Source organism: Gymnoscopelus microlampas (assembly GCF_963454915.1).
Source record: "Gymnoscopelus microlampas genome assembly, chromosome: 11".
NCBI classification, from domain to species: Eukaryota; Metazoa; Chordata; class Actinopteri; order Myctophiformes; family Myctophidae; genus Gymnoscopelus; species Gymnoscopelus microlampas.
In genome coordinates, this window is record NC_139948.1 from 50,262,417 (window position 1) to 50,285,999 (window position 23,583).

Consider the following 23,583-nt stretch of genomic DNA (forward strand, 5'->3'; position numbering starts at 1 on the left):
ATTTTCTTAAGCCTCTTTATAGGACATATATATGTCACGCATAACCGGGCAAATCGTTTGGCAATTCAAACAAAAAAACTGAAAAGTCACACGACATTTGCACTTTCTCTGTGTGAGTAATTATTACATCGAAAAGTAACTCCAAAAGAATAATGGCTTGTTTGTATGTGAGCACAAATGTCGATTATAGAAACCGATTACTTGCACAATGGAAAACTGTGTTTTTGTTTTTTAAATATACATTCATCTTTATACCTTGAACATTTGAGCTATCATGTTTGCAGATGTATTTGGATTTCTGGCAAAAAAACAGAGCTGGTGTGAGTCACACCGGCTAAAATGTGTGTGTCCCATGTTTTCTAGCCTGGCATTGGCCAGACTGATAACGCGGATTCACTCACAAGTTCCTCCTCCACGGTGGAGGAGGAACTTGTGAGTGAATCCACGTTATCAGTCTGGCCAATGCCAGGCTACATGTTTTCAGCCGTGATTCTCAAACTTTTCAAATTTCAAGAACCCCACCTACATAACTGAGAGTGTACAAATGGAACCAAATGGACCTGTAAGGCCCGTAACTAAGGGTCCATTTGGTTACATTTCTGTAACACTCTCAGAGTTACATACCTGTAAAGCAATGGTTCTCAAACTTTTACATTTCAAACTCCGACAGAATACAAATGGAACGGGTCCATTTGGTTCCATGTGTATACTGTCTGAGTTACAGACTTATAAGGGTCAATTTAGACCCCTATGAAAGGAACCCAGAGATTCCTGGAATCCACTTTGAGAACCAAGGGTGCTGTAAAGGGTCCATTTGGAACCCCCTCAAGGAACCCTCGAGGGTCCCTGGACCCCACGTTGAGAACCACTGGCCTAATTTATGCTTCGACGTGTGCCGCGGATCCTGCTTGTAGATCTGCTGTTTTCAGCGTGCGACACGCGGCCGTGCGACGAAGTACAAATCAGGTTTAACTACAACTACATCTCCAGTAGTCCAGAACAGAGTGCATTGTGGGGTATAGGACGTCACCAGTGGTACCTACACACAGAAAAATAATGGTCCTCAGATGGTTCTTTAAAAGGCTATATGGTTCCACGAGGAACCGTCACATTCTAAAGAACCATTTTATTTAGTGAATGGTTCTTCATGTTCCTCACGTGGTTCTAGAGAACCTTTTGATCGATTGGATACTTTACTAACGGTTTGCAAAAAAGTACAGAGGTACAGTTATGCAATAACGCTAAAAGGATAACACAAAAAGCCCTGAGGGCTGGTTTCCATTGCGGTCCTGTGTATTCAATTAATCAATTGGAGTTCTTTGAGGAACCAGAAATGGTTCTCTGAGGCAGCTTTATATCCACTCATACCCCATCGTCCCAATTCTGTCTTAATAGGCAAACATTCACCCGAGTAGATCAAGATCGGCTATTTTCTAACAATGAGATCTGGTGTAGAGGGAGAAAAGGAACAGGAGTATATAATGTATAAGGTTCGGTGTTCTTTATAGAACAGTGGTTTTCAACCAGTGGTCCAGGGACCACCAGCGGTCCTTGAGGGAGTACCAGGGGGTCCCCAGCTAAATTAGTTAACAGAGTGTCACAATCATGTTTAACCACTTAGCTTTGGCTATTCAAAAATAGCAGATAAACAAGCTCATATAACGTGGCACCGAGTGCCGCGGTATGAGCTTGTAGATCTGCTATTTTTAAAAAACCTTGAAAAAATGAGCATAATCTGCATATCTTTGAATATTTATATTGTTTAAAGCGAAAATTAACTGATATCTTTGCTTCTGGGGGTCCGCGGCCAAATGTATATCAATTTAGGGGTCCTTGGCATGGAAAAGGTTGAAAACCACTGTTATAGAACCATTAAAATAAATGGTTCCTTGAAGGACCGTTCTTTCTTGAACAAAAAAATAAAAAGTTCCCTCTATGTAATAGCATCACTCTGAAGAACCAGTTTTGGTTCCATAAGTTGGCACCGTTATTGTTCTGTGTGTATGATGGACACAGTGGCATTGGATCTGTTTTGCATATAGGTGCCAGGCAGATGGCACAGGCAGCGACGTGGATGGATGGCGGGGATGGGGGGGGACACCATTCTTCTGGACGTCCCCGCCAGGCGTGCATTAGATGCAAGAGCATTATGGCAAAAAGCCCATCTCCAAAAAAACGTACAGTTTAAGATTTTAATTTCTCTCTCAGAACATTCACTTTCATTCACGCACGCACGCACGCACGCACGCACGCACCACACACACACACACACACACACACACACACACACACACACAAGCACACGTTTATTCTCCCTCGACGGCCACATCCGTTTTTTTCATTCTGCTATGGTTCCAGCTCGTTGGATTTGCAACCTATAACTGAACATAAATGTGGGCTAATTAGTTAACGATAAACCCATTCAAACAGAAATGTCAGACTAAAGTGTATTTTATACATCTACGAGCTCTTTTCGACTATGAAATGCTAAACCCAGAACCTGCCGTTTACCTGTAACTTTCGGTGGGCGCTCGGGTGGTGCAGTGGCAAAGTGCCCGCCCACCACCACCGCTGCGGAGGAGGTGGTTGTGGGTTCGAATCCGCCGGCTTTGTCGAGTGTCTATACGAACACAATTGGCCCGTGTTCGGGGGGAGGGAAGCCGGGCCGGGCGGGGAGGAGGGTGATGTTTGTCTCTGCACGTACTCCTACGGGCTGTGGGTGGAGCCGGTCAGCGGGGAGTGTTGGGTGGGAGGAGGAGTAGGACGAAGGCTCTCCGTCTACGTCCTCCCGGTGGGGGCTCCTCACTGGCAGGTGAGTCAGTAGGATACGACACAGAAATGTGTGTGGGGAGGAATCAATTGGCATAACGACTAAATTGGGGAGAAATAGGGGTAAAAAGCAAATAGCATTCAACGTTAAGTTCTGAGTCCTGGCTTCCAAGAAGTACCGCCTCCTCCTGAGCAAGGCCCAAATTTTAGGTTCTGAGAGAACCTTTATCTGAAACCCAGTCGTATAGCGTAATACAGGGGTCTTCAACAGGGGGTCCGGGACCCCTAGGGGGTCCTCAGAGTTACTACAGGGGGTCCGCCAAATCTTTGTGTGATATGATTTTTTTTTTTTTACCATAACCACTTGAACCTTAGCATCCCTTTTCTGAGGAGAACTTTTAGCCAAAAATAGCAGATCTACAAGCTCTCAACGCCTCGCGCTGCGAGGCGTTGAGAGCTTGTAGATCGGCTATTTTTGGCAAAGAGGCTATAGGTGTAGAGGGAAAAAAGAGCAGACTAAGTAAAAAAAAAGACTCTGAATCTGAAACACAATTTTATACTATATAGAGTAGAGGGTCCCTGCTTCATCACTCTCTCAGCTAGGGGGTCCTTGGCCTGAAAACGTTGAAGACCCCTGGCGTAACATGTACGGAAACGAACCCAGAGCCTGTGGATAAAACTTGACACAGTACGTACGGCACAGTACGGTTTGCTTTAGTTCTTCTGGTCGAAAAGAGCCATATGATGATGTTTGGTGTAGCTGTACATCACAGGTATTATGGTTCTTCTGGTTGGGGGTTGGAGTGCAGTTTGTATTTACGCACGAAAAACACACTTGATGATTGATTGATCGATAACACATTCTCAACCCTGTCCCTCCTCGTCTCCTGGACGGCTGTGATCAATATTTCCCCCCGTCGCATCAATTACAAACAATCGTTGTCTCGTTTGGATGACAAGATGACCAGTAGAATGCAATAAACAAACTTACCGTCCTCCTCCTTTCACATGACATTATCATCTCCCACCATGTCAGTGTTATGAGTCTCTTCTCTTCCTGGGGTATCCATAAAACCCATGGGACTCCCTCTTTTCTTTGGTGTTTCGCCCAGGTGGGCGTGGTTATATATATATATATGCATAAACCTAACCCTAACGTCACAGAAATATGCCTTAATAACCCCAGAGGTTCCCAAACCTTTTTTGGTCGAGACCCAAAAGAGAAATTTTATGTCTTCCCGGGACCCAAACTACCCCAAAAAATAGCAGATCTACAAGCTCACAACGCGTCGCATCGCGACGCGTTGTGAGCTTGTAGATCGGCTATTTTCGCTACTTCTAAAGTTTTTTTTTAATGGAATTGTAATGAATAATTGTGGGGAAAATCTTTTTAAATATATATATGTTTTATAAATAAGAAAAGGGATATTTAATTGCGAGTCGCGACCCATAAAAATGGGTCCCCCCCACTATTTGGGAGCCACTGCCGTTAACCTGACCTCAAAACCACGCCCACCTGGGCGAAGCACCAAAGAAAGAGGGAGTCCCATAAACCCTTGCAGCTAGTGGTTATGGAATACCACAGCTAGGGGGGGGGGAGCGGTATGAAATACCGTCAGGAAGATTGACACCCAGCCAAGCCCCACCCAGAACTCGCGCAGAACTTGTGGTTTACTTTGAGGGGGGTGGGCGGGTGGGCGTCTCCATGGATGTCACGTTTCCACGGCAACACGCGTCTCGCTGTAAAACAGCAGTCCTGTCTTCTTCTCTTCAGAAGTCCGAGGCGTCGTCGGACTGCGACGTCGTCTCCGAGTCCTTCAAGGTGTTGGTGTCGGTCGTTGTTGTCGCCACGGTGACCAAGTTGTCGTTGGAACGCGTGTCCATGGCAGAGTGCATGATGGGCAGCCAGATGTCGTCCATGTTTGGCATCACGAATATTTTCTGGCAGAGAAGAAGAAGGAATAAGACAATAAGAGGAGAGATTACATACATATTTTTTATCCCTTTTGAAATGGTGTCTGTTCGTTACATAACACAGTGATTCACAACCTTCTATCACCCATTAACACATTGACTTAGCCTGGTAAACCCTCCCTCCGGAAATCTCATTTTCATTTGATGTCAGGAAGGAGTCTGGCATGAACGCCCATTCTGCAATATTGGGGAGTTTCCAGCGAAATCAGGACCTAACCGCGCCTATCAGCGTCGTCGCTCATCGTTCTGTGATTGACAGCTTACGTTGGCCAATCAGGTGGCGAGTTCGAGTGAGCCCGAATGAAGCCGAGTGCAGCCTGAGTGACGCCGAAAAAAGACGAACGGCAGCCATTGTTGTTCTGCGAGTGCCTTCACTTCTTACTTTTGTTTTTAAAACGGTCTCAAACTTCTTTTTTGAGGCACGGAATTTACTATTAAGATATCGTTTGGATAGAATTTAGTTGTTTAACTTCATATATGTGGTCAATTAATCATGACAGAGCCTATTTAAAAATATAAATTCAGAGAACCGGGAGGGGCGGGCTGTGACACGCATGTATCCGCATAAGGCAACCTATTTTGGGCTGGGCCGTCTCAAAAGTCCCGCTGCGTCATATTAGTGACGGAGGTCGTAAAAATCCACTGCAATTGGCTGAAGGGGTTGTCAGTCAACGGTATTACTCCCGCCCAACTCCAGCCCGCAGCCAATATTGCAGAATGGGCGATCATGCCAGACTCCTTCCTGACATCAAATGAAAATGAGATTTCCGGAGGGAGGGTTTACCAGGCTAACATTGACTGCCAAGATCGAGTTAACTCGATTTTAGCAAAAAAAAAAATATATATATATATATATATATTTTTTTTACTTTTATTTTTTTAAATTTGACCCAAAGACCAAGGAGATATGAATTTTTGAAGATCTTTACTCTCATCCACTTCCTTGTTAACTTAAAACTTTAAAATTTTGTATCTCGGTATACCTGAGTACTTTTTTTTTTTTCATTGAAAGATCTCTGGCAGGAATAACAATAGGCAGTGAAAATAATTCAGGCAGTCAATGTGTTAAGACCTGAGGCTGATTCTACAAATGCCATCTAAATCATTGGTTCTCAAAGTGGTCCCGGGGGTCCTTAGGGGGTCCCCAGCAAAATGAGTTAACATAGCGTCACCAAATTTTTTACATTGGGCTATTTTTTTTTCTTTTTTTTAATTATTTTTTTTAAGCGAACATTGAACATTTTTAACTACAATCTTTGCTTCATGGGGTCCCTGGCACAAAACATTTTCAGATGGGGGTTCGCGGCCAAATACATAATTAGGGGTACATAATTTAGGGGTCCTTGACATGAAAATGTGAGAAGAGAACCACTGTTCTAAATCAGTAGTTCTCAAACGTTTACGCTTTCTTTCAAAAAATGCTCCGCCGCTGAAATCTAAAATTACACTAAAATGATGCTTCCCTGGTTCATTTCTGATCATTTAAGAGAATTGGAGACCCATAAGGGTTTGTAACTCTGAGGGACTACAGACCCACAAAGGGTCCGTTTGGCTCCCTGGTGGTCCCCGGACCTGATGTTGAGGAACAGTGACATAACACACGAGTACAGTAAGTACAGTAAGTGATGAATGGCCTCTGAATTTGCTCTGATAAACAGTAGTTACACCATCAGATATAACAGCCACGAGATTATATATCTATGAGAATTACAGATGTGGAGAGCAAAACAAACAGAGCTTGTTCTTATAGTCATCCAAAGCCCTGCCTTTTCATTGTTATATCTGGTAAACCACCAAGGTTTTCTGTTCACATTGGCCTAAAGTGTCTGAGCTTTGGTATTTCTGCGGGGGAGCCAGAAGTATAAACACTCACTGCACCACTTGACAGCAAACACAGAAACATGGCAGAGCCCTGTACTTTACTGGAGGAGGAGGTCGGGGTAGAGATAATAATAAGATCCCACAGGAGGAGGTAGGAGGCAGGGATGAACAGTGGTGTAAAGTAACTAAGTACATTTACTGAAGTACTGTACTTAAGTACAATTATGAGGTATTTTTTACTTTACTGGAGTATTTACAATTGTCTATACTTTTACTTCTACTCCACTACATCTCAGAGGCAAATATTGTACTTTTACTCCACTACGATTATTTGAAAACTTTAGTTACTAGATACTTTTTAGATTTACTGTAGATTTGTATTACTAAACATATATTAACTACTTAAGCTCTATATATATATGTCCACAATGTGTCGCGAGGCAATGCATTGTGAGCTTGTAGATCTTGCTATTTTCAAAAGATTTGTATACATTTAGGACACTTGAAATGGGACATTTTGCATAATGGGTACTTTTACTTTTGGTGCTTTAAGTACATTTTGATAACAATACTTTTGTACTTTTACTCAAGTCAATCTTGAATTCCGGACTTTTACTTCTAAGGGCGCGGTCCCACCGCACTTTTATTTTACCTCTGGGGCGGAATCTGCCAATGGCAATGCTTTGTCAATGTAAACGCGTGGATTCAAGCAAGAGCGCATCTTTCCGCTTGTCTCGCACATCTTGCGTTTATGCGCTCTATGCTGCTTTTCCTCCTCTGTCCAATCGGGCGAGTGGAAGGCGGACCGTCCCAAGACTCAGGAAGCGACATGTTGCTATAGCGATAGAGTAACTGGTTGTAGCTGTTGCATGGGAGGGTCCTGAGAGTGAGTGACAGGTGGGAAAACTGTGGCCGCGCACAACCTGCGTTTAACAGCGGCCGACCATGTTTTGGTGTGACCGCGCCCTAACAGAGTATTCCTACAGTGCAGTATTGGTACTTTTACTTAAGTAAAAGATTTGAGTACTTTTTTCCACCACTGATAATAATATCCCACATAGCAAAACCTATGCAGACTGGTCTGGCCCAAATGCCGTTTTCGTTCCGGCAGTCTGGCAGACCTCCGGCAGAATATCACTCCGGCAAGTGGTATGTGGACCGGATGTGAGCCAGGTCTGGCAATGATGGCACCGGTTACATGATGGCAAGCCGCATATGGGCCGAGTATAGATTGGGTTCATTTGGCCCACATTAGGCATTTTTGTATCTGGCCCACAGGTGTTTTGGGTTCATTTGGCCCACATTGGGCATTTTTGTATCTGGCCCACAGGTGTTTTGGGTTCATTTGGCCCACGTTAGGCATTTTACAATCTGGCCCACAGGTGTTTTAGGTTCATTTGGCCCACGTTAGGCATTTTTGTATCTGGCCCACATGTATTTTGTGTTCATTTGGCCCACATTGGGCATTTTTGTATCTGGTCCACAGGTGTTTTGGGTTCATTTGGCCCACATTAGACATTTTTGTATCTGGCCCACAGGTGTTCTGGGTTCATTTGGCCCACATTGGGCATTTTTGTATCTGGCCCACAGGTGTTTTGGGTTAATTTGGCCCACGTTAGACATTTTTGTATCTGGCACACATGTGTTTTGGGTTCATTTGGCCCACATTGGGCATTTTTGTATCTGGCCCACAGGTGTTTTGGGTTCATTTGGCCCACGTTAGGCATTTTACAATCTGGCCCACAGGTGTTTTGGGTTCATTTGGCCCACGTTAGGCATTTTTGTATCTGGCCCACATGTATTTTGTGTTCATTTGGCCCACATTGGGCATTTTTGTATCTGGTCCACAGGTGTTTTGGGTTAATTTGGCCCACATTAGACATTTTTGTATCTGGCCCACATGTGTTCTGGGTTCATTTGGCCCACATTGGGCATTTTTGTATCTGGCCCACAGGTGTTTTGGGTTCATTTGGCCCACGTTAGGCATTTTACAATCTGGCCCACAGGTGTTTTGGGTTCATTTGGCCCACGTTAGGCATTTTTGTATCTGGCCCACATGTATTTTGTGTTCATTTGGCCCACATTGGGCATTTTTGTATCTGGTCCACAGGTGTTTTGGGTTCATTTGGCCCACATTAGACATTTTTGTATCTGGCCCACATGTGTTCTGGGTTCATTTGGCCCACATTGGGCATTTTTGTATCTGGCCCACAGGTGTTCTGGGTTCATTTGGCCCACGTTATGCATTTTTGTATCTGGACCACATGTGTTTTGGGTTCATTTCATTTATCATTTTTGTATCTGGCACACAGGTTAGCCTTACTTCTATCTGGCCTGCATGTGTTTATGGGCTTATTTGGCCCAGATTAGCCTTATAATTAACAAGCCCTAAAGGGCGATCTCGCGCACATGGGTGCATGCACATGAGCCCTTGCACATGGGCGTTTTGGCATGTATACCCTTCTGCTGAGCTGGTTGAGTCACACTGTGATGTCAAAACAGGTCAGCTATATCCATATATGGGGTCTCTTTGGCTTGGATGTGTTGAATCCTAAATGGTAAATGGTGCATTTATATGGCACCTTTTTTATCCAAGTCCCTTGGATTAAAAAGGCTGCAAGGCAGCAACCTGCGTACCAGGAGCAATAAGGTTCAGAGTCTTGCTCAAGGACTCTTCGACATGTGGACCTTGAAAGTGTATTCTCCGGCGTGGGTAACCTCTCAGCACCCCACCCACACTGTAAAATAGACTATTTTGAGCAGAAAACAAACCATGCCATGTCGGAACTACCATGTCATGTCGGAACTCAGCACACTACCACTGAAAGTCAATGGGGATGTGCTAAGAGTTCTGACACTTTCCGACATTGAAGGACGCATAAGAACCTTTGTTTATGTGAGTAGCGACGTAGTTTAGTTTATTTTGACTACAGTTTAGCGCCCGTAGCGCGGTGCCTCGCACGGTCCGTTTTTTTGTCATGCCGGAACCGGCTTGCCATAAGTGAGCCAGATCTGGGCCAGATCTGTTTGCCAGATTTGGCTGTGTTTTGGATGTGGATGTCTTTGCTCTTCGCACCATGGCAACCTCTTCCATCCCCTCCTGGGGGGCACCCACGATCCTGCCCGCCCCCCCAAACCCTCTGAGCCTTCTGAGTGAAAAGAGCTTGCTCTTTCTTCTGCTGTGCAGTGCATTGGCATCATCGGACCAGTCAAGCGAGCTGTTTAGGTGCACGCCCAGGAATTTGTAGCTGTCCACCAGCTCCACCGACTCTCCTTTGATGATGCTGGGTACTGGTGGGACCTTTCCTGCTTCTTCGGGGATCCACCGGCATCTCCTTAGTCTTGCCGGGGTTGAGTGGGAGGTGGCCCACCTCGCTCCATTGCACAAAGCCGTTCACCACGAATGTAACGTGGATAATGCAGCAAAGTGAATGGCAGTGATGACAAACACTCCTGAAGAAGAAACAGTAGTGCAGACACTCTCCAATGGAACTGTACGTGGAACTGATACTCACATGCACTTGCCAGTATCCTGAACATCAGCTGTACATGAGCTAAGCAACAAAGTCCTTATGAAAATATGTAATTCTTATACTCCAAAACGGCACTGCAACACGGCTGTCTCTGTAAAAAATGACACATGACTCAGAGTTTGAACACCTGTTCCATAACAGGCTTTGAGAACCCACACATGTGGGACTGGACTCCTGATTGGCTGTCAACTATGAATAAATCAAAACTCAAAACCCTCCTTTGAGGGGTTTCCACATGGGTCTGTAACTCAGACAGACTCCAGCATGTAATGGTTTGACATCCTGTAATATTGTTTTAAATACCGGGGTCCCACAGGGTGTCTTGCCACATTCTCTTCTCCATAAACACAAACAAAATCACATGCAATAACAATGGACTGTCATTCTTTAAATATGCAGGTGACAAGCGCTCTCTGACCACTTGTGGACATGCATGGTTCTCCCTGAAGCTGAGTGTCAGTATAAGACCCAAAAGCGCATGTTCCTCCTGAGGAGTCTGAATGATTTTAATAACAAGGACAGTTTAACAGTATTGAATCAGTTCTCACATTCAACACATCACAAAAAAAGTTAAAAACAACAACTCACAAGAATCATTAAACAATAAAGCTACCGAAATCACCCACCACACCAATATGTGTCTCTACATGCAGTAAAAAGTAAGGCAGATCATCAAGGACCCTTCAAACTGGGTTGAGGGGGTTCCAGGGGTACCCAGTTAAATGACATGACAGAGCCTTTTACTCTGTTATAAGTAAAAGGCCTGTGTTCAAATTGTTACTTGAGTAAAAGTACAAAAGTATTGGCATCAAAATACTTAAAGTATCAATAGTAAAAGTACTAAAATGTTTGAAAATAGCAGATCTACAAGCTCACAACACGGCGCCAATGCAACACGTTGTGAGCTTGTAGATCTGCTATTTTCATTATAATTTATATCTGCAAAGTAACTAAGTATAAAGTTTTCAAATAATTGTAGTGGAGTAAAAGTACATTATTTGTCTCTAAGTTGTAGTGGAGTAGAAGTAAAAGTATTGAGAATGGGAAATACTCCAGTAAAAAAAAAATACCTAAAAATGTTACTTTAGTACAGTGAGTAAATACACTTATTAACTTTACACCACTGTGATCTACAAGCTCACAACACATCGCTTTGTGACGCGTTGTGAGCTTGTAGATCTGCTATTTCCAAAGGATTTTATACACATGATAACTTGTAAAATGGGACATTGTGCATAATGAGTACTTTTACTTTGAGTACTGAAGTATATTTTGATGCCAAAAAATGAAAACCCTCCAACTCTATTCCCATTGCCTGAGAGACAAGAGCCTGCGGTGATTGGTCGTGATGGTTTCCCTGACAACCGATAAAACCTGCGCTCATTGGTCGTCCCTCAGAACACACCCCCGTGTCCTGTGCTCTCATTGGTTGCATGACTCCAGCGCATGGGATAACCATTTCAGCTGGTCTAATCAGCAGCAGCTGTGACTGAGATTGTCTTTGGGAGACGTCGACAGAACACAGAACAGCAAAAAGAGGTATGTTTATGCATTTATAATTATTTAGATCACGTCTGAACATTAATGGTTGAGATATAACGTTGTGACTCAACATATGCTGCACATAATGTAAGATTCTGTTGGTTAGTTAGCCTGTAGTGTAACAGGTATTTCCTTGTAAACACAAACCGTTTGTTTGGACGTTTTAAAAGACAACATGCTATTAAAACAAAAGTATCTTGCCTTTTGTATATAGAATACATAGGTGTGTGGCCTTTTCTACTGTTTATCATGAAGTTGCCTCAATAATCTATATTTATTTTACTTATATTGCAGGGCTTTGTAGGCCAGGGGGGACTTTTAATAAGCAAGTCAAAGGTAAGGTTCCATTGGTACACTCTTGAGTTACTGACACGTAAGGGTCCATTTGGTTCCATTTGTACACTGTGAGTGTACACATGTAACCAAATGGACCCTGACAGGTCTGTAACTGACAGTATACATGGAACCAAATGGACCCTTACAGATCTGTAAGAGTTACAGACCTGTACGGGTCCATTTGGTTCCATTTGTACACTCACAGTTACAGATATGTAAGGGTCCATTTGGTTACATGTGTACACAGTTACAGATATGTAAGGGTCCATTTGGTTACATGTGTACACTCACAGTTACAGATATGTAAGGGTCCATTTGGTTCAATTGGTACTCTCAGAGTTAAAGGCCTGTAAGGGTCCATTTGGAATCTTGAGGGTCCCTGCTGAACCCCACCTGAGAACCACTGTACATTTAATGTGTTGGTTCTTAAAGTGGGTTTCTAGAGATGGTTCCTCCAGGTGTAAATACACTTCTCTTGTGGGGTTCCTTGGCGCACAACCTTTTCAAATCTGAAGCCAAATACAATTGACATGGAAATCTTTGAGAACCACTGATATGATATAGCTACTTATAACTTATTTTAAGGTGAATTGTAATATGACAACTGTAAACAAAATTAGAGTTTGAATATACTGTATTGTTAGTTAATCAAACATTTCTTTCCTTGCAGGGCTGTGATTGTCATTGGTTGTATGACTCCAGCGCATGGGAGAAGTTCATTACTGTCTGATCAGCAGCTGTTATTTTCACAGCAAGTAAGTTCAATCTGGTTGATTCTGTTGCATCTCTGCGCTATCTTTTTCCTTGGTGTGCTAATAATCGTTCAAACAAGGCATATATATCATCAAAGACGTATTTGACTATCTGTCAGGACTTATCTAACTTGACTGCGTGACTCATTTACGCTGCACCGCACACACACCGCGTTTAGATGCGAGTGAGCAACAGGCATGCTGTCACTGAAATATGGACCGTGGTGACAAACGCTCTAAAGTGTGGCTTCACTAAAGCCTTAGATCAAGACTATCGTATATGTATTTTATCAAATCTGACTTTTACTTTCGTATCTACGAGAGTCTTAGTGACCACACCCCCAGTTTGCCCTGAAATGTCACCGGTAAAACCTGGAGCTGTATGTCTCCAAACATGTAGAAATGCAAAACATAAGGTGCTTGCCCCAAATGTTAAGTAGGTGTCCAGAGTATTTGTGCAATGTATTAGTTCATATTTTTCAATAAAGAAGTGCTTTAATCCCATCTGTGGCCGAACGCCATTCCCCCCCCTCGTTTACTTCCTATTTACATGTAAATTGTGTAATTCCGGCTTTCACTAGATGCGCCACGTCACTACCGCCGATCTACAAGCTCACTGCCTTTTTAAAAAGGAGGAAAAAAATTAAAACGTGCAGCTCACTGTATAATCCACAAATGAATCGACTGTTGGAATAAAGGCGAGGATGTTACTCTATTCATTAAATGTCTTAAATTGACTAAGGCTTAAAAGAATAAAGTTACTTTATTCTTGTGTAAATATGTAGATGCATTGTTGTTTTTTAAAATGTATCTTCTCTCTCTTCCCCTTGCTCCATCTTCTTCCCTTTCTTTATGGAAATACACCCACTGTTTTACACCTGCAAACCTGTGATGTGATAAAGCTTTTCTCATTCTCATAGGTGTTGAACCAAATCTGCTGCCATTAGCTGATACCCAATCCCTAGAAAACCTGGAGGAGCGGCTACAAAATAGCCCCGACCTCAAAATCCAACTGGTAAGAATTTCAGTTCTACTCGGGGAAGACACACACACAAAACCCTTTTTGTTTGTTGTTTAATGCTAACCCTTATCTTAAATTGGCTTCTAACAACTTTGCTGGGACATACAATATAGAATTGAGAAGCTAATTTAGTCAATCATGAAGGAACACTGCTATTCTATAGCTACTGCTATTTTTTAAAGAATTGTGCAGTAAGTGATTTTGTTTATTAAAAGATAAACATATCTATATTCGGATGGCAATAATTACTATGAAGTGTTCAGTAACAGGGGTCTCCCTGTCTCCAGGTGTTTAGTAAACAGAACATGCATGTTATGGTCAGATACCAATGTTATCCAATCAGAGATGACTCATACAGGATAAACAAGTGAAATTGGAAATGATGACACAAAGAAGTGAGCAGTAGCAGTACTCCAAGTCTTTCGGGTGACTGAACTCATTTCGGCTGCTTGTACCTGTGACCTTATGCTTTTGGTCATGACCCACACTTCAGCACAGAGCACATCATCCTTAGTTCCAAATTCTTGTTCTAAACAAAATTGATTTATTTTCCCTTACTGTTTTATTTACCGTTGCACTGAGAATTAAGACACATTACTAAAGAAACATTCTCATGATTGCTTTGATTTCAGGTCTCCAGCGTCAGGTGGAGGTGGGGGCAGAAGAGGCCGAGACAGGGGGTTCTCAAACAGCTCCAATGCAGAGTGAGTCTTGTCTAGAAAGATGGTGTGTTTACATTGATACAGTTCATTCTGGAATAGGGGTCTTGTCTGGCCATTAATAACTGAGCTTAAATTATCTTAAATTCCAAGTTCTTCTTCTAAACAATATGGATTTGTTTTTTCTTTTTTTTCCCTCCAGTTTTCCTTACTGCATTTTATTTTATTTATTTATTTTTTTACCGTTGCACCGAGAATCAAGCCCCATGACTAAAGAAACATTCTGATGTTTGCTTTGATTTCAGGTCTCCAGCGTCAGGTGGAGGTGGGGGCAGAAGAGACCGAGACAGGGGGTTCTCAAACAGCTCCAATGCAGAGTGAGTCTTGTCTAGAAAGATGGGGTGTTTACGTACAGTCAGTCCGGAAAGTATTCAGAATGCTTCACTTTTCCTACATTTTCTTATGTTACAGCCCTATTGAAAAAAGTATTTTTGAATATGTTTCCACAAGTTTGGCTCACATATTTTTGGGTAGTTTTGACCATTCCTTTTTGCAGAACAGCTGCAATATATGCCAGCTTATGTTCAGCTAAACAAAGTAACGTTTTAATTCAAATATCAACTTTAACGATCGGACCAACATCTAGGCTAAACATGTCACGTTTGATCTCTTCGCAGAGCATCAGTAGAATAATGATAAGTGGCTGAGCTCATCAGTATTAGTGTTGGGTCGATAGTCAAACTAGGCTATAGCTTTTAAGATATAATGTCAAATGATTGAATAAATCTAAGATAGTCTAATTGATACTGTACAGTATCAGCGGCGCTATAGACAAATTGTTTCAAACAGGCTGTTTTAGAAACAATTTTACATCAAGTTGTGCAGATGTGAAGGCGAAATATATTGAACTTGCAACGAAAATGAGAAAATCAGATTGATCAGAATAAGAGGAATTAGAGGGGTGTGTTCTAAAATAATAGCCTACTCTACACTGAAGGTATGATAATGACTGCGCGTGCATGAGGACTCCAGTCTTTGAGCTCATGACAAAACACAAAGGTTGCATTCGTTCAGAAAATAATGTTTGATACGAGCTGTCCAGAAGGCTCTCATCCACTGCAATGTATTCACTGAACTTCTGGTAGATGTTATGCCACCGAAAGTGTCATGGCGCATCTCTATGGACGCAACCACGTGATGTATGACACTTCCTTATGAGATTTTCCTTGACGGCTACAAGGAAGTAACACGGAAGTATCCATTATTGTTTTACAATGGGCGGCGACACTACAGGCCAATCAAAGCCTTGTTTTTCCAGGGACTTCTGGGGTTGTTTCTTCAGTGCACTCAGGGCATGGTGCTGCAGCACATCAAGCGCACCGTAGATTCTGTCATGTGACGGGAAAGACCCGCGGTGATTGGCCAGTTTCTCCAAGAAACAAAAATGCCGACCATGTATGCTAATTACTGAGAATGTCCATCGGCCATTGCCGGATGAGGCATCTAGGTATTTATATCTATGCTTGTACCTGTGACCTTGTGCTTTTGGTCATGACCACATCTCATCTTTAGTTCCAAATTCTTGTTCTAAACAAAATGGATTTATTTTTCCTTACTGCGGTTTTATTTACCGTTGCACTGATAATTAAGACACATTACTGAAGAAACATTCTCATGATTGCTTTGATTTCAGGGCTTCAGCGTCAGGTGGAGGTGGGGGCAGAAGAGACAGAGACAGGCGCATGTGAAGGAGCTCCAATGCAGAGTGAGTCTTGTCTAGAAAGACATGGTGTGTTTACGTAGATACAGTTAGTTCTGGGATGGGGTCACGGCTCCAGACGTAACTTTTTCACTGGTGCCACTTAACTTTTCAGTAGGTAGCACCACCAAAAATTACTTACCCCCCCCCCATATAGCCTACAGTATGTAGGAATTGTGTTTTAATATACTACTTAAGATGTCTGCCAATATTGATAATATGGTGTACCATCACTAGCTTAAGTTTTTAAGTGCTTTATTTATAAAGCACATACAAAGTTCTTTTCACATAGACAAATAAATACTCCTGGGAAGAGGAAGAGGAAGAAATCGTTATTTACCCAGGGTTTGGACTAAGTTGCAGTAACTTATTTCTTGCCAGACCCTGCAGGATTGTTAATCACCCGGTGATTTTCATACCTAGTGTCGTGTTGGGGAGTCGAACTGGGAACCTCTCGGTAACAAGCCTGACCCTCTTAACCACTAGGTCACCGCATCCCTTGGGTATACAAGCCTAAATAATAAATTTACTTTGATGCTGCGTTTTCCCCCCTCTTTTCTTACACAGGTTTTTATTTATTTACTATTTTACCAATAATTAAGCCACTTGACTAAAGAACAACATTCTTATGTTTGCTTTGATTTCAGGACTCGGATCTCATCAGTTCTGTTCTGACAATGGCCAGAACAGCATCTACAACAGCCTCGTGGAGGAGGTCTGCCATCTCTGCGTGAACCTTGGTTCTGAGGGAGGTGCGAGCTACGTGGATGAGGGTCTCCTGGTACAGTTCTTTGTGACTCACAGTTGTCACATCGGAAATGTATAATGGACATGATGAGATTTGTTGACTCGGAACGTCAAATTCTGTGAGTTAAATTTTGGCGAGGGAGGACCGTCACTTCAGCAAAAAAGCACTACTTTTTTTTTCAGTTTACAGTTTCTTGTTAACTGCATTGTTCACATATTCCAAATGTTGACTGCATTGTTCATACACGCATTTGCCTCACATGGTTTGCAGTTTAATAATAAAAAAGCAGAAAACTTTATGCTTGTTTTTATTTTATCTTAGTCAATTATAGCCTGTGTATGGCATTTAGTATGGCTTGATTAAAGGAGAGAGCCTGACTAAAGCACAACCCCCCCTAAATAAGACCTTTGTCACACCCCATCTTAACTTCTACAGTTGACTTTTTTCATAGGTGCTCCTGTTTCCATAGTGGAAACACTGTTCTGGCTCATCACTGGGTCAGCACAGTGTGGCCCTTTACAGCTGGCCCATGCACGGTTCATGTATGTCTGAGCTTCAGGCAAACCGATCTGGCGCCAGACCAGGGGGTATAGACCATTGCTCCGAGCGAGCCATGACAAACTGCATGATCCGGGCCATAACTTTGCCAGCTTTGGGCCAGAACATTATGTCCACAGCTGGCCCTGTCCTGGCAAATGTATGGGCCAGCTGTGGGCACAGTGTTCTGGCCCTATGCTGGTGACCCATATCTGGGCCAATTATGGACACATTGTTCTGGGCTAGTTCTGGCCAACCATGCCTAGGCCAAGTATGGACACAGTGCTCTGGCCCTGTGCTGGCCAACCATGTCTGGGCCAGCTGTGGAAACACTATTCAGGCCCTGTGCTGGTGACCCATGTCTGGGCCAGCTGTGGAAACACTGTTCAGGCCCTGTTCTGGCGACCCATGTTTGGGCCAGCAGTGGAAACACTGTTCTGGCTCATCACTGGGTCAGCACAGTGTGGCCCTTTACAGCTGGCCCATGCACGGTTCATGTATGTCTGAGCTTCTGGCAAACCGATCTGGCGCCAGACCAGGGGGTATAGACCATTGCTCCGAGTGGGCCATGACAAAGAGCATGATCCGGGCCATAACTTTGCCAGGTCTTTTTTGCTATGTTCTGGCTCATCACTGGGTCAGCACAGTGTGGCCCTTTACAGCTGGCCCATATACGGTTCATGTATGTCAGAGCTTCTGGCAAACCGATCTGGCGCCAGACCAGGGGGTATAGACCATTGCTCCGAGTGGGCCATGACAAACAGCATGATCCGGGCCATAACTTTGCCAGGTCTTTTTTGCTATGTGGGATGTTCCACAGGAGGAGGTAGTAGGCAGGGATGAACCAGCGTCTAGCAGAAAGCTGCAGCAGTGTGCGGCAGGTGTGCCTCGAGGGCAACTATCCAGTACAACCATATCATTAGTGTAGTAAGGCCGTTTATCAGTGCTGGAAAAAGTACTTCCATTTTTTTTATTCAAGTAAAAGTAGCAATACCACATTATAGAAATACTCTATTACAAGTAAATGGCCTGTGTTCAAAATGTTACTTGAGTAAACGTACACAAGTATTGGCATCAAAATATACTTAAAGCACCAAAAGTACTAAAATGTTTGAAAATAGCAGATCTACAAGCTCTCAACGCGTCGCGATGCGACGCGTTGTGAGCTTGTAGATCTGCTATTTTCAAATAGCCTATGCATAAAATATTGCTAAAGTGGTTAATGTATGTTTTATTATTTATTGGCTTAGGAATGCGACAAAAACAAAAAATATCCATGTATTGAAGTCTCCATGGGGTGACTTATCGATAGGAAAACTTATCGATGGGGGTGAACTATCTCTTTAATGGATTAAACTGGCAGGTCCAAAGGTCAAATACATATTAAATGTTTAGAGAACCACTCATCTACCTGGTATTTGGCAAAACAAAATCAGACAGAATGAAAGTTGCTGCCACAAAACTATATAAGTGGGTATATGGAAATCCTGGATCTTTCTTATAGTGGGTATGTACAGCATTATACCTGCCAGTATCATTGCATCGTACCTGGAACTCCTGGTCCAGTTTCTTCTCGATCCAGTCGGTCATGTGGGCTAAAGTGACCTCTCTCTCTCCTAGCTTGGGTCGAGCTTTCAGCTCCAGGTGAGGGGGGCTCCGGAAACCATACCTGAGAGAGAGCGAGAGCGAGAGAGAGAGAGAGAGAGAGAGAGAGAGAGAGAGAGAGAGAGAGAGAGAGAGAGAGAGAGAGAGAGAGCAACGATTAACCACTCAAACACTTTTATTTATAATGATGTTTATCCTACTTCACTTCATGGGCCACTTTATTTCATGCCTGTGTATGACCAGCAGAGGGGGCAGTGTTGCAGTATGAAGACAGACACATGCATACACACTTAGAATGTTCATTAGTTCATCTCAGAGGTGGAAAGTAATTAAGTACATTTACTCATGTACTGTACTTGAGTACAATTTTGAGGTGTTTTGACTTTCATGGAGTATGTCAAATCTTCTATACTGTTACTTCTACTCCGATACCATTAACTTGAAAACTTTAGTCACTAGTTACTTTGTGGGTTTTGATTAATATTTCAAAACATACATTAACCCCTTCAGCCCTATACTTAAATATACGTTGATGCCAATACTTGTATACTTTTACTCAAGTACATTTTTAAATCCAGACTATTTACTTGTAACAGAGTATTTCTAGATTGCTGTTTTGATACTTTTACTTCAGTAAAACATGTAAGTATACTTCTTCCACTACTGGTTAATCTCCTCTAGCAGGGAGCATACAGTACCATATCCTGTCAGTAGGGGGAGGAGGGATGTTGACGGCCAGCGTCCCGCGGCACTCCTGGACCTCCACGGTGAGGAGGAGGGGCGTGTTGGACACCTCCTCCATCTTCTTCTTGATGAACTCCGTCTCCGTGGCCTTCTGGAAGTACTTGGACTTGGCGATCTTGTCCACGAAGCGCATGATCTTGCTGGGCCTGTGGCCCCCCACATAGCTGGAGGGATCAGAGAGGCGTTATTATGGATCCCACCGCAGTTCTAGGCAAACCCCGCTGTGATTGGCCAGTAGTCGCTGTGATTAACAGTTATCGTATATCGCTGCTGTCCGGCAGGAACCAGCTAAATCCATTTTTCCACTTTTGCATTTTTTCCCATAAATCAGGGCCATTGAACACCCTTTACGTCTGTTTGTTGATTAAAAAAATATTGAACCAATGAAAAGTATTAAAAAGTGCTTCTGACGAAACCAGCTAAATCAATCGGAACTTCAAACTTTCTGCTAAACCAGCCAAGTTCACCATAGGGGGGTGGAGTTAGCTGGTTTAGCTGACTCCAGGCTCCACCCCCTTTTGACCTCCAACCTCATTGTGAGCTTGGAGGTCCATTCAGCTGTTCTTAGTTATCAATGATGAACAAAACCTCCTAAATCCACTTTTTTTTCCGTTTTTGTCATTTCCTGAAAAATGAACATTTTGGATTTAGCTGGTTGCTGCCGGACAGCAGAGATATGCAACTATGCCTGAACCTAACCTTAACCATAACCTCAGTAAGACTATGCCTAAACCTAACCTTAACCCTAACCTCAGTAAGACTATGCCTAAACCTAACCTTAACCTCAGTAAGACTATGCCTAAACCTAACCTTAACCTCAGTAAGACTATGCCTAAACCTAACCTTAACCTCAGTAAGACTATGCCTAAACCTAACCTTAACCCTAACCTCAGTAAGACTATGCCTAAACCTAACCTTAACCTCAGTAAGACTATGCCTAAACCTAACCTTAACCCTAACCTCAGTAAGACTATGCCCAAAAATAACCTTAACCCTAACCTCAGTAAGACTATGCCTAAACCTAACCTTAACCATAACCCTAACCTCAGTAAGACTATGCCTAAACCTAACCTTAACCATAACCCTAACCTCAGTAAGACTATGCCTAAACCTAACCTTAACCATAACCCTAACCTCAGTAAGACTATGCCTAAACCTAACCTTAACCATAACCCTAACCTCAGTAAGACTATGCCTAAACCTAACCTTAACCATAACCCTAACCTCAGTAAGACTATGCCCAAAAATAACCTTAACCCTAACCCTAACCTCAGTAAGACTATGCCCAAAAATAACCTTAACCCTAACCCTAACCTCAGTAAGACTATGCCCAAAAATAACCTTAACCCTAACCTCAGTAAGACTATGCCCAAAAATAACCTTAACCCTAACCCTAACCTCAGTAAGACTATGCCTAAACCTAACCTTAACCCTAACCCTAACCTCAGTAAGACTATGCCCAAAAATAACCTTAACCCTAACCTCAGTAAAACTATGCCTGCCAGGGAGCCAATCAGACAGGTAAGGCGGGTCTATATCCTATAACGTTGGTGGGATTCATAATCACGCATCAGAGACATGGAAAAAGAGGAGGAGAGTAGGATCTGAAATGTTTTAGTTTTTGTCAAGTTTTAGTCGACTAAATATCATTTGCTCCCGATGAGCAGGTTGGTGCCTTGCATGGTTTCCTCCGCCATCGGTGTATGAATGTGTGTGTGAATGGGTTAATGGCACAATCAATGTAAAGCGCTTCGGATAAAAGCGCTATATAAATGCACCATTTACCATCATAAGATTTTGGTCTACTAAATCTACAGTTGATTTAGTAGACTAAAATGTATTTTGCCTTGATGGCGTCGTAATGGCTGATTTTACACTTGGTTTGCGTGCTGAAAATAGCCGATCTACAAGCTCACAACGCGTCGCAGCGCGACACGTTGTGAGCTTGTAGATCTGCTATTTTCAGACCCATTTTCAGACCCACCCGAGCGCAGCCAAGCATAAAATGACTTGTCTTTTAGTTCTACTGGATCTCTTCTCCACTAATCCCTCACTAACATTTTAGTCTAGTTTTTATTTGTTGACGAAATAAATTGTCAATATATTTAGTCTTAGTTTCAGTCATCATAGCTTAGTTTTTATTTTGTTTTCGTCAGTGAAAAAAGGTAGTAACATTTATCGTCATAGTATAGTCGACGAAATCAACACTGTTTCCAGGCTACCACTCACCCCTCGGCCCCCGGCATGACAGGCTTGTCGGTAAAGAGTTCTGGTGGATCCTCTTCGTCAGACGAGCCGGCACTGGAGGACTCTTCATCACTGTCCGCTAGACAGTAGGTCCGCGGTCTGGGCCTGAGAGACACACACACGCACGCACGCACGCACGCACGCACGCACGCACGCACGCACGCACACACACACACACACACACACACACACACACACACACACACACACACACACACACACACACACACACACACACACACACACACACACACACACACACACACACACACACACACGCAAGTATGAACACCTTCCCTGTGGTATTATTATTATATGGTATTATCGGCCTTGTATGCCGATTTGGGGTTTTAACCCATTTATGGAACCCCTATTTGTAACTATACCTTTCAGGACGGGAACCCCTTTTGGGGGTTGCTATGTACAGTATATAGCAACATACATTTGTTGAATAAATATTTGAAGTTTTTCAGAAAACGTAGGTCAGGATTTAGAAGGCGTTTTTAGAATTTGACGCAGGTCTAAATGGAAAAATATAGTTAAGTATTGTTATTTATGTTATATTGTTTTATTGTGTATTATGGAGCACCCCAGTCTAAGTTATTCACAGTGCATGTGCTCGCACATCCATGTGACAATACATCTCTTGAACTTGTTGTACGTCAGGGGGAAGTGGTGGTTTTGTTTTATTATGGATGTGTACTTGAAATCATATTTGAACTGTGATGTATCTCTAGTCTACGACGCTGCAAACGAGGGCGAACCTCAATGTCCCTTTTTCGAGAATAAATAAAGGTTTAAATGAATGTGATAGCAACGTGATAAATTGCTACACAACGAAAGGAACAGCAGCTACAGTGTGGAATAATAAAGGAAGGAAGATTATTACTCCAGTGCAGTGGTTGAAAAAGTACTCAAATGTTTTACTTAAGTAAAAGTTTCAATACTGCAATGTAGAAGTACTGTAAAAGTCCAGAATTCAAAATTGACTTGAGTAAAAGTACAAAAGTATTGGAATCAAAATGTACTTAAAGAACAAAAAGTAAAAGCACTAAAATGTTTGAAAATAGCAGATCTACAAGCTCACAACGCGTCGCATCGCGACGCGTTGTGAGCTTGTAGATCGGCTATTTTCAAATAGCCTATAGGTATAAAATAGGGTTTAAGTGGTTAATGTATGTTTATAACATAATAATATAAATCTGCAAAGTCACTAGTAACTAAAGTTTTCAAATAATTGTAGTGGATCGAGTGAAAGTACAATATTTGCCTCTGAGATGTAATGGAGTAGAAGTAAAAGTATAGACAATTGGAAATACTCCAGTAAAGTAAAAGTATACCTCAACATTTTACTTAAGTACAGTACTTGAGTAAATGTACTTAATTACTTTACACCACTGCTCTCCAGTGTCAATAGGCATCTGTTCCCAAACTCACCCAGCAGCCAACAGGAGCAAATCCACAGCAGCAAGCAAGCAGCCCCAGAGAGAAGAAGAGGAAGGAGATGATGATTTAGTAAAAGGAAGACATAGAGAA

The 23,583-nt window shown here is 42.7% G+C and overlaps 2 protein-coding genes and 1 long non-coding RNA gene across 4 annotated transcripts in view; 1 reads left to right on the forward strand and 2 right to left on the reverse strand.

The window, feature by feature from the left end:
* Nucleotides 1-1,098: 1,098 nt before the first annotated feature.
* Nucleotides 1,099-3,017, reverse strand: LOC311055163. The gene is made up of 2 exons (XR_014601765.1): nucleotides 2,512-3,017; nucleotides 1,099-2,381 (listed from the first exon to the last, which is right to left on the reverse strand). It is a non-coding gene; the product is annotated as an uncharacterized lncRNA (long non-coding RNA).
* Nucleotides 3,018-4,154: 1,137 nt separating this feature from the next.
* Nucleotides 4,155-23,583, reverse strand: part of LOC311054841 (testis-expressed protein 2-like) — a gene marked incomplete at its 5' end in the record, with an annotated part of 44,801 nt that continues 25,372 nt past the window's right edge. Inside the window, 4 exons of the mRNA XM_084070841.1 lie at nucleotides 4,155-4,710; nucleotides 19,000-19,120; nucleotides 19,755-19,964; nucleotides 22,030-22,152. Coding sequence (XP_083926967.1) covers nucleotides 4,540-4,710; nucleotides 19,000-19,120; nucleotides 19,755-19,964; nucleotides 22,030-22,152 — 625 coding nt within the window. The remainder of the gene's footprint in view (nucleotides 4,711-18,999; nucleotides 19,121-19,754; nucleotides 19,965-22,029; nucleotides 22,153-23,583) is intronic.
* On the forward strand, nucleotides 11,564-17,210 carry LOC311055144 (uncharacterized protein). Of its 2 annotated transcripts, XM_084071246.1 has the most exons (8): nucleotides 11,564-11,636; nucleotides 11,934-11,975; nucleotides 12,646-12,730; nucleotides 13,648-13,742; nucleotides 14,381-14,452; nucleotides 14,713-14,784; nucleotides 16,101-16,172; nucleotides 16,814-17,210. In XM_084071246.1, exons 5-8 carry the CDS (start codon nucleotides 14,446-14,448, stop codon nucleotides 16,990-16,992), a joined length of 330 nt encoding a protein of 109 aa, XP_083927372.1. In that variant the 5' UTR covers nucleotides 11,564-11,636; nucleotides 11,934-11,975; nucleotides 12,646-12,730; nucleotides 13,648-13,742; nucleotides 14,381-14,445; the 3' UTR covers nucleotides 16,993-17,210. The 2 variants fall into 2 exon arrangements, with proteins under 2 accessions (XP_083927372.1, XP_083927371.1); XM_084071245.1 differs by having other exon boundaries at nucleotides 14,381-14,784.

What these genes read in the sequence shown, in the direction of transcription:
- LOC311055144 (XM_084071245.1), top strand. Translation starts at nt 14,694, where the DNA reads ATGTTTGCTTTGATTTCAGGTCTCCAGCGTCAGGTGGAGGTGGGGGCA. An exon ending in TCAAACAGCTCCAATGCAGA is followed by an intron (nt 14,785 to 16,100) that starts GTGAGTCTTGTC and finishes CTTTGATTTCAG; the next exon opens with GGCTTCAGCGTCAGGTGGAG. An exon ending in TGAAGGAGCTCCAATGCAGA is followed by an intron (nt 16,173 to 16,813) that starts GTGAGTCTTGTC and finishes CTTTGATTTCAG; the next exon opens with GACTCGGATCTCATCAGTTC.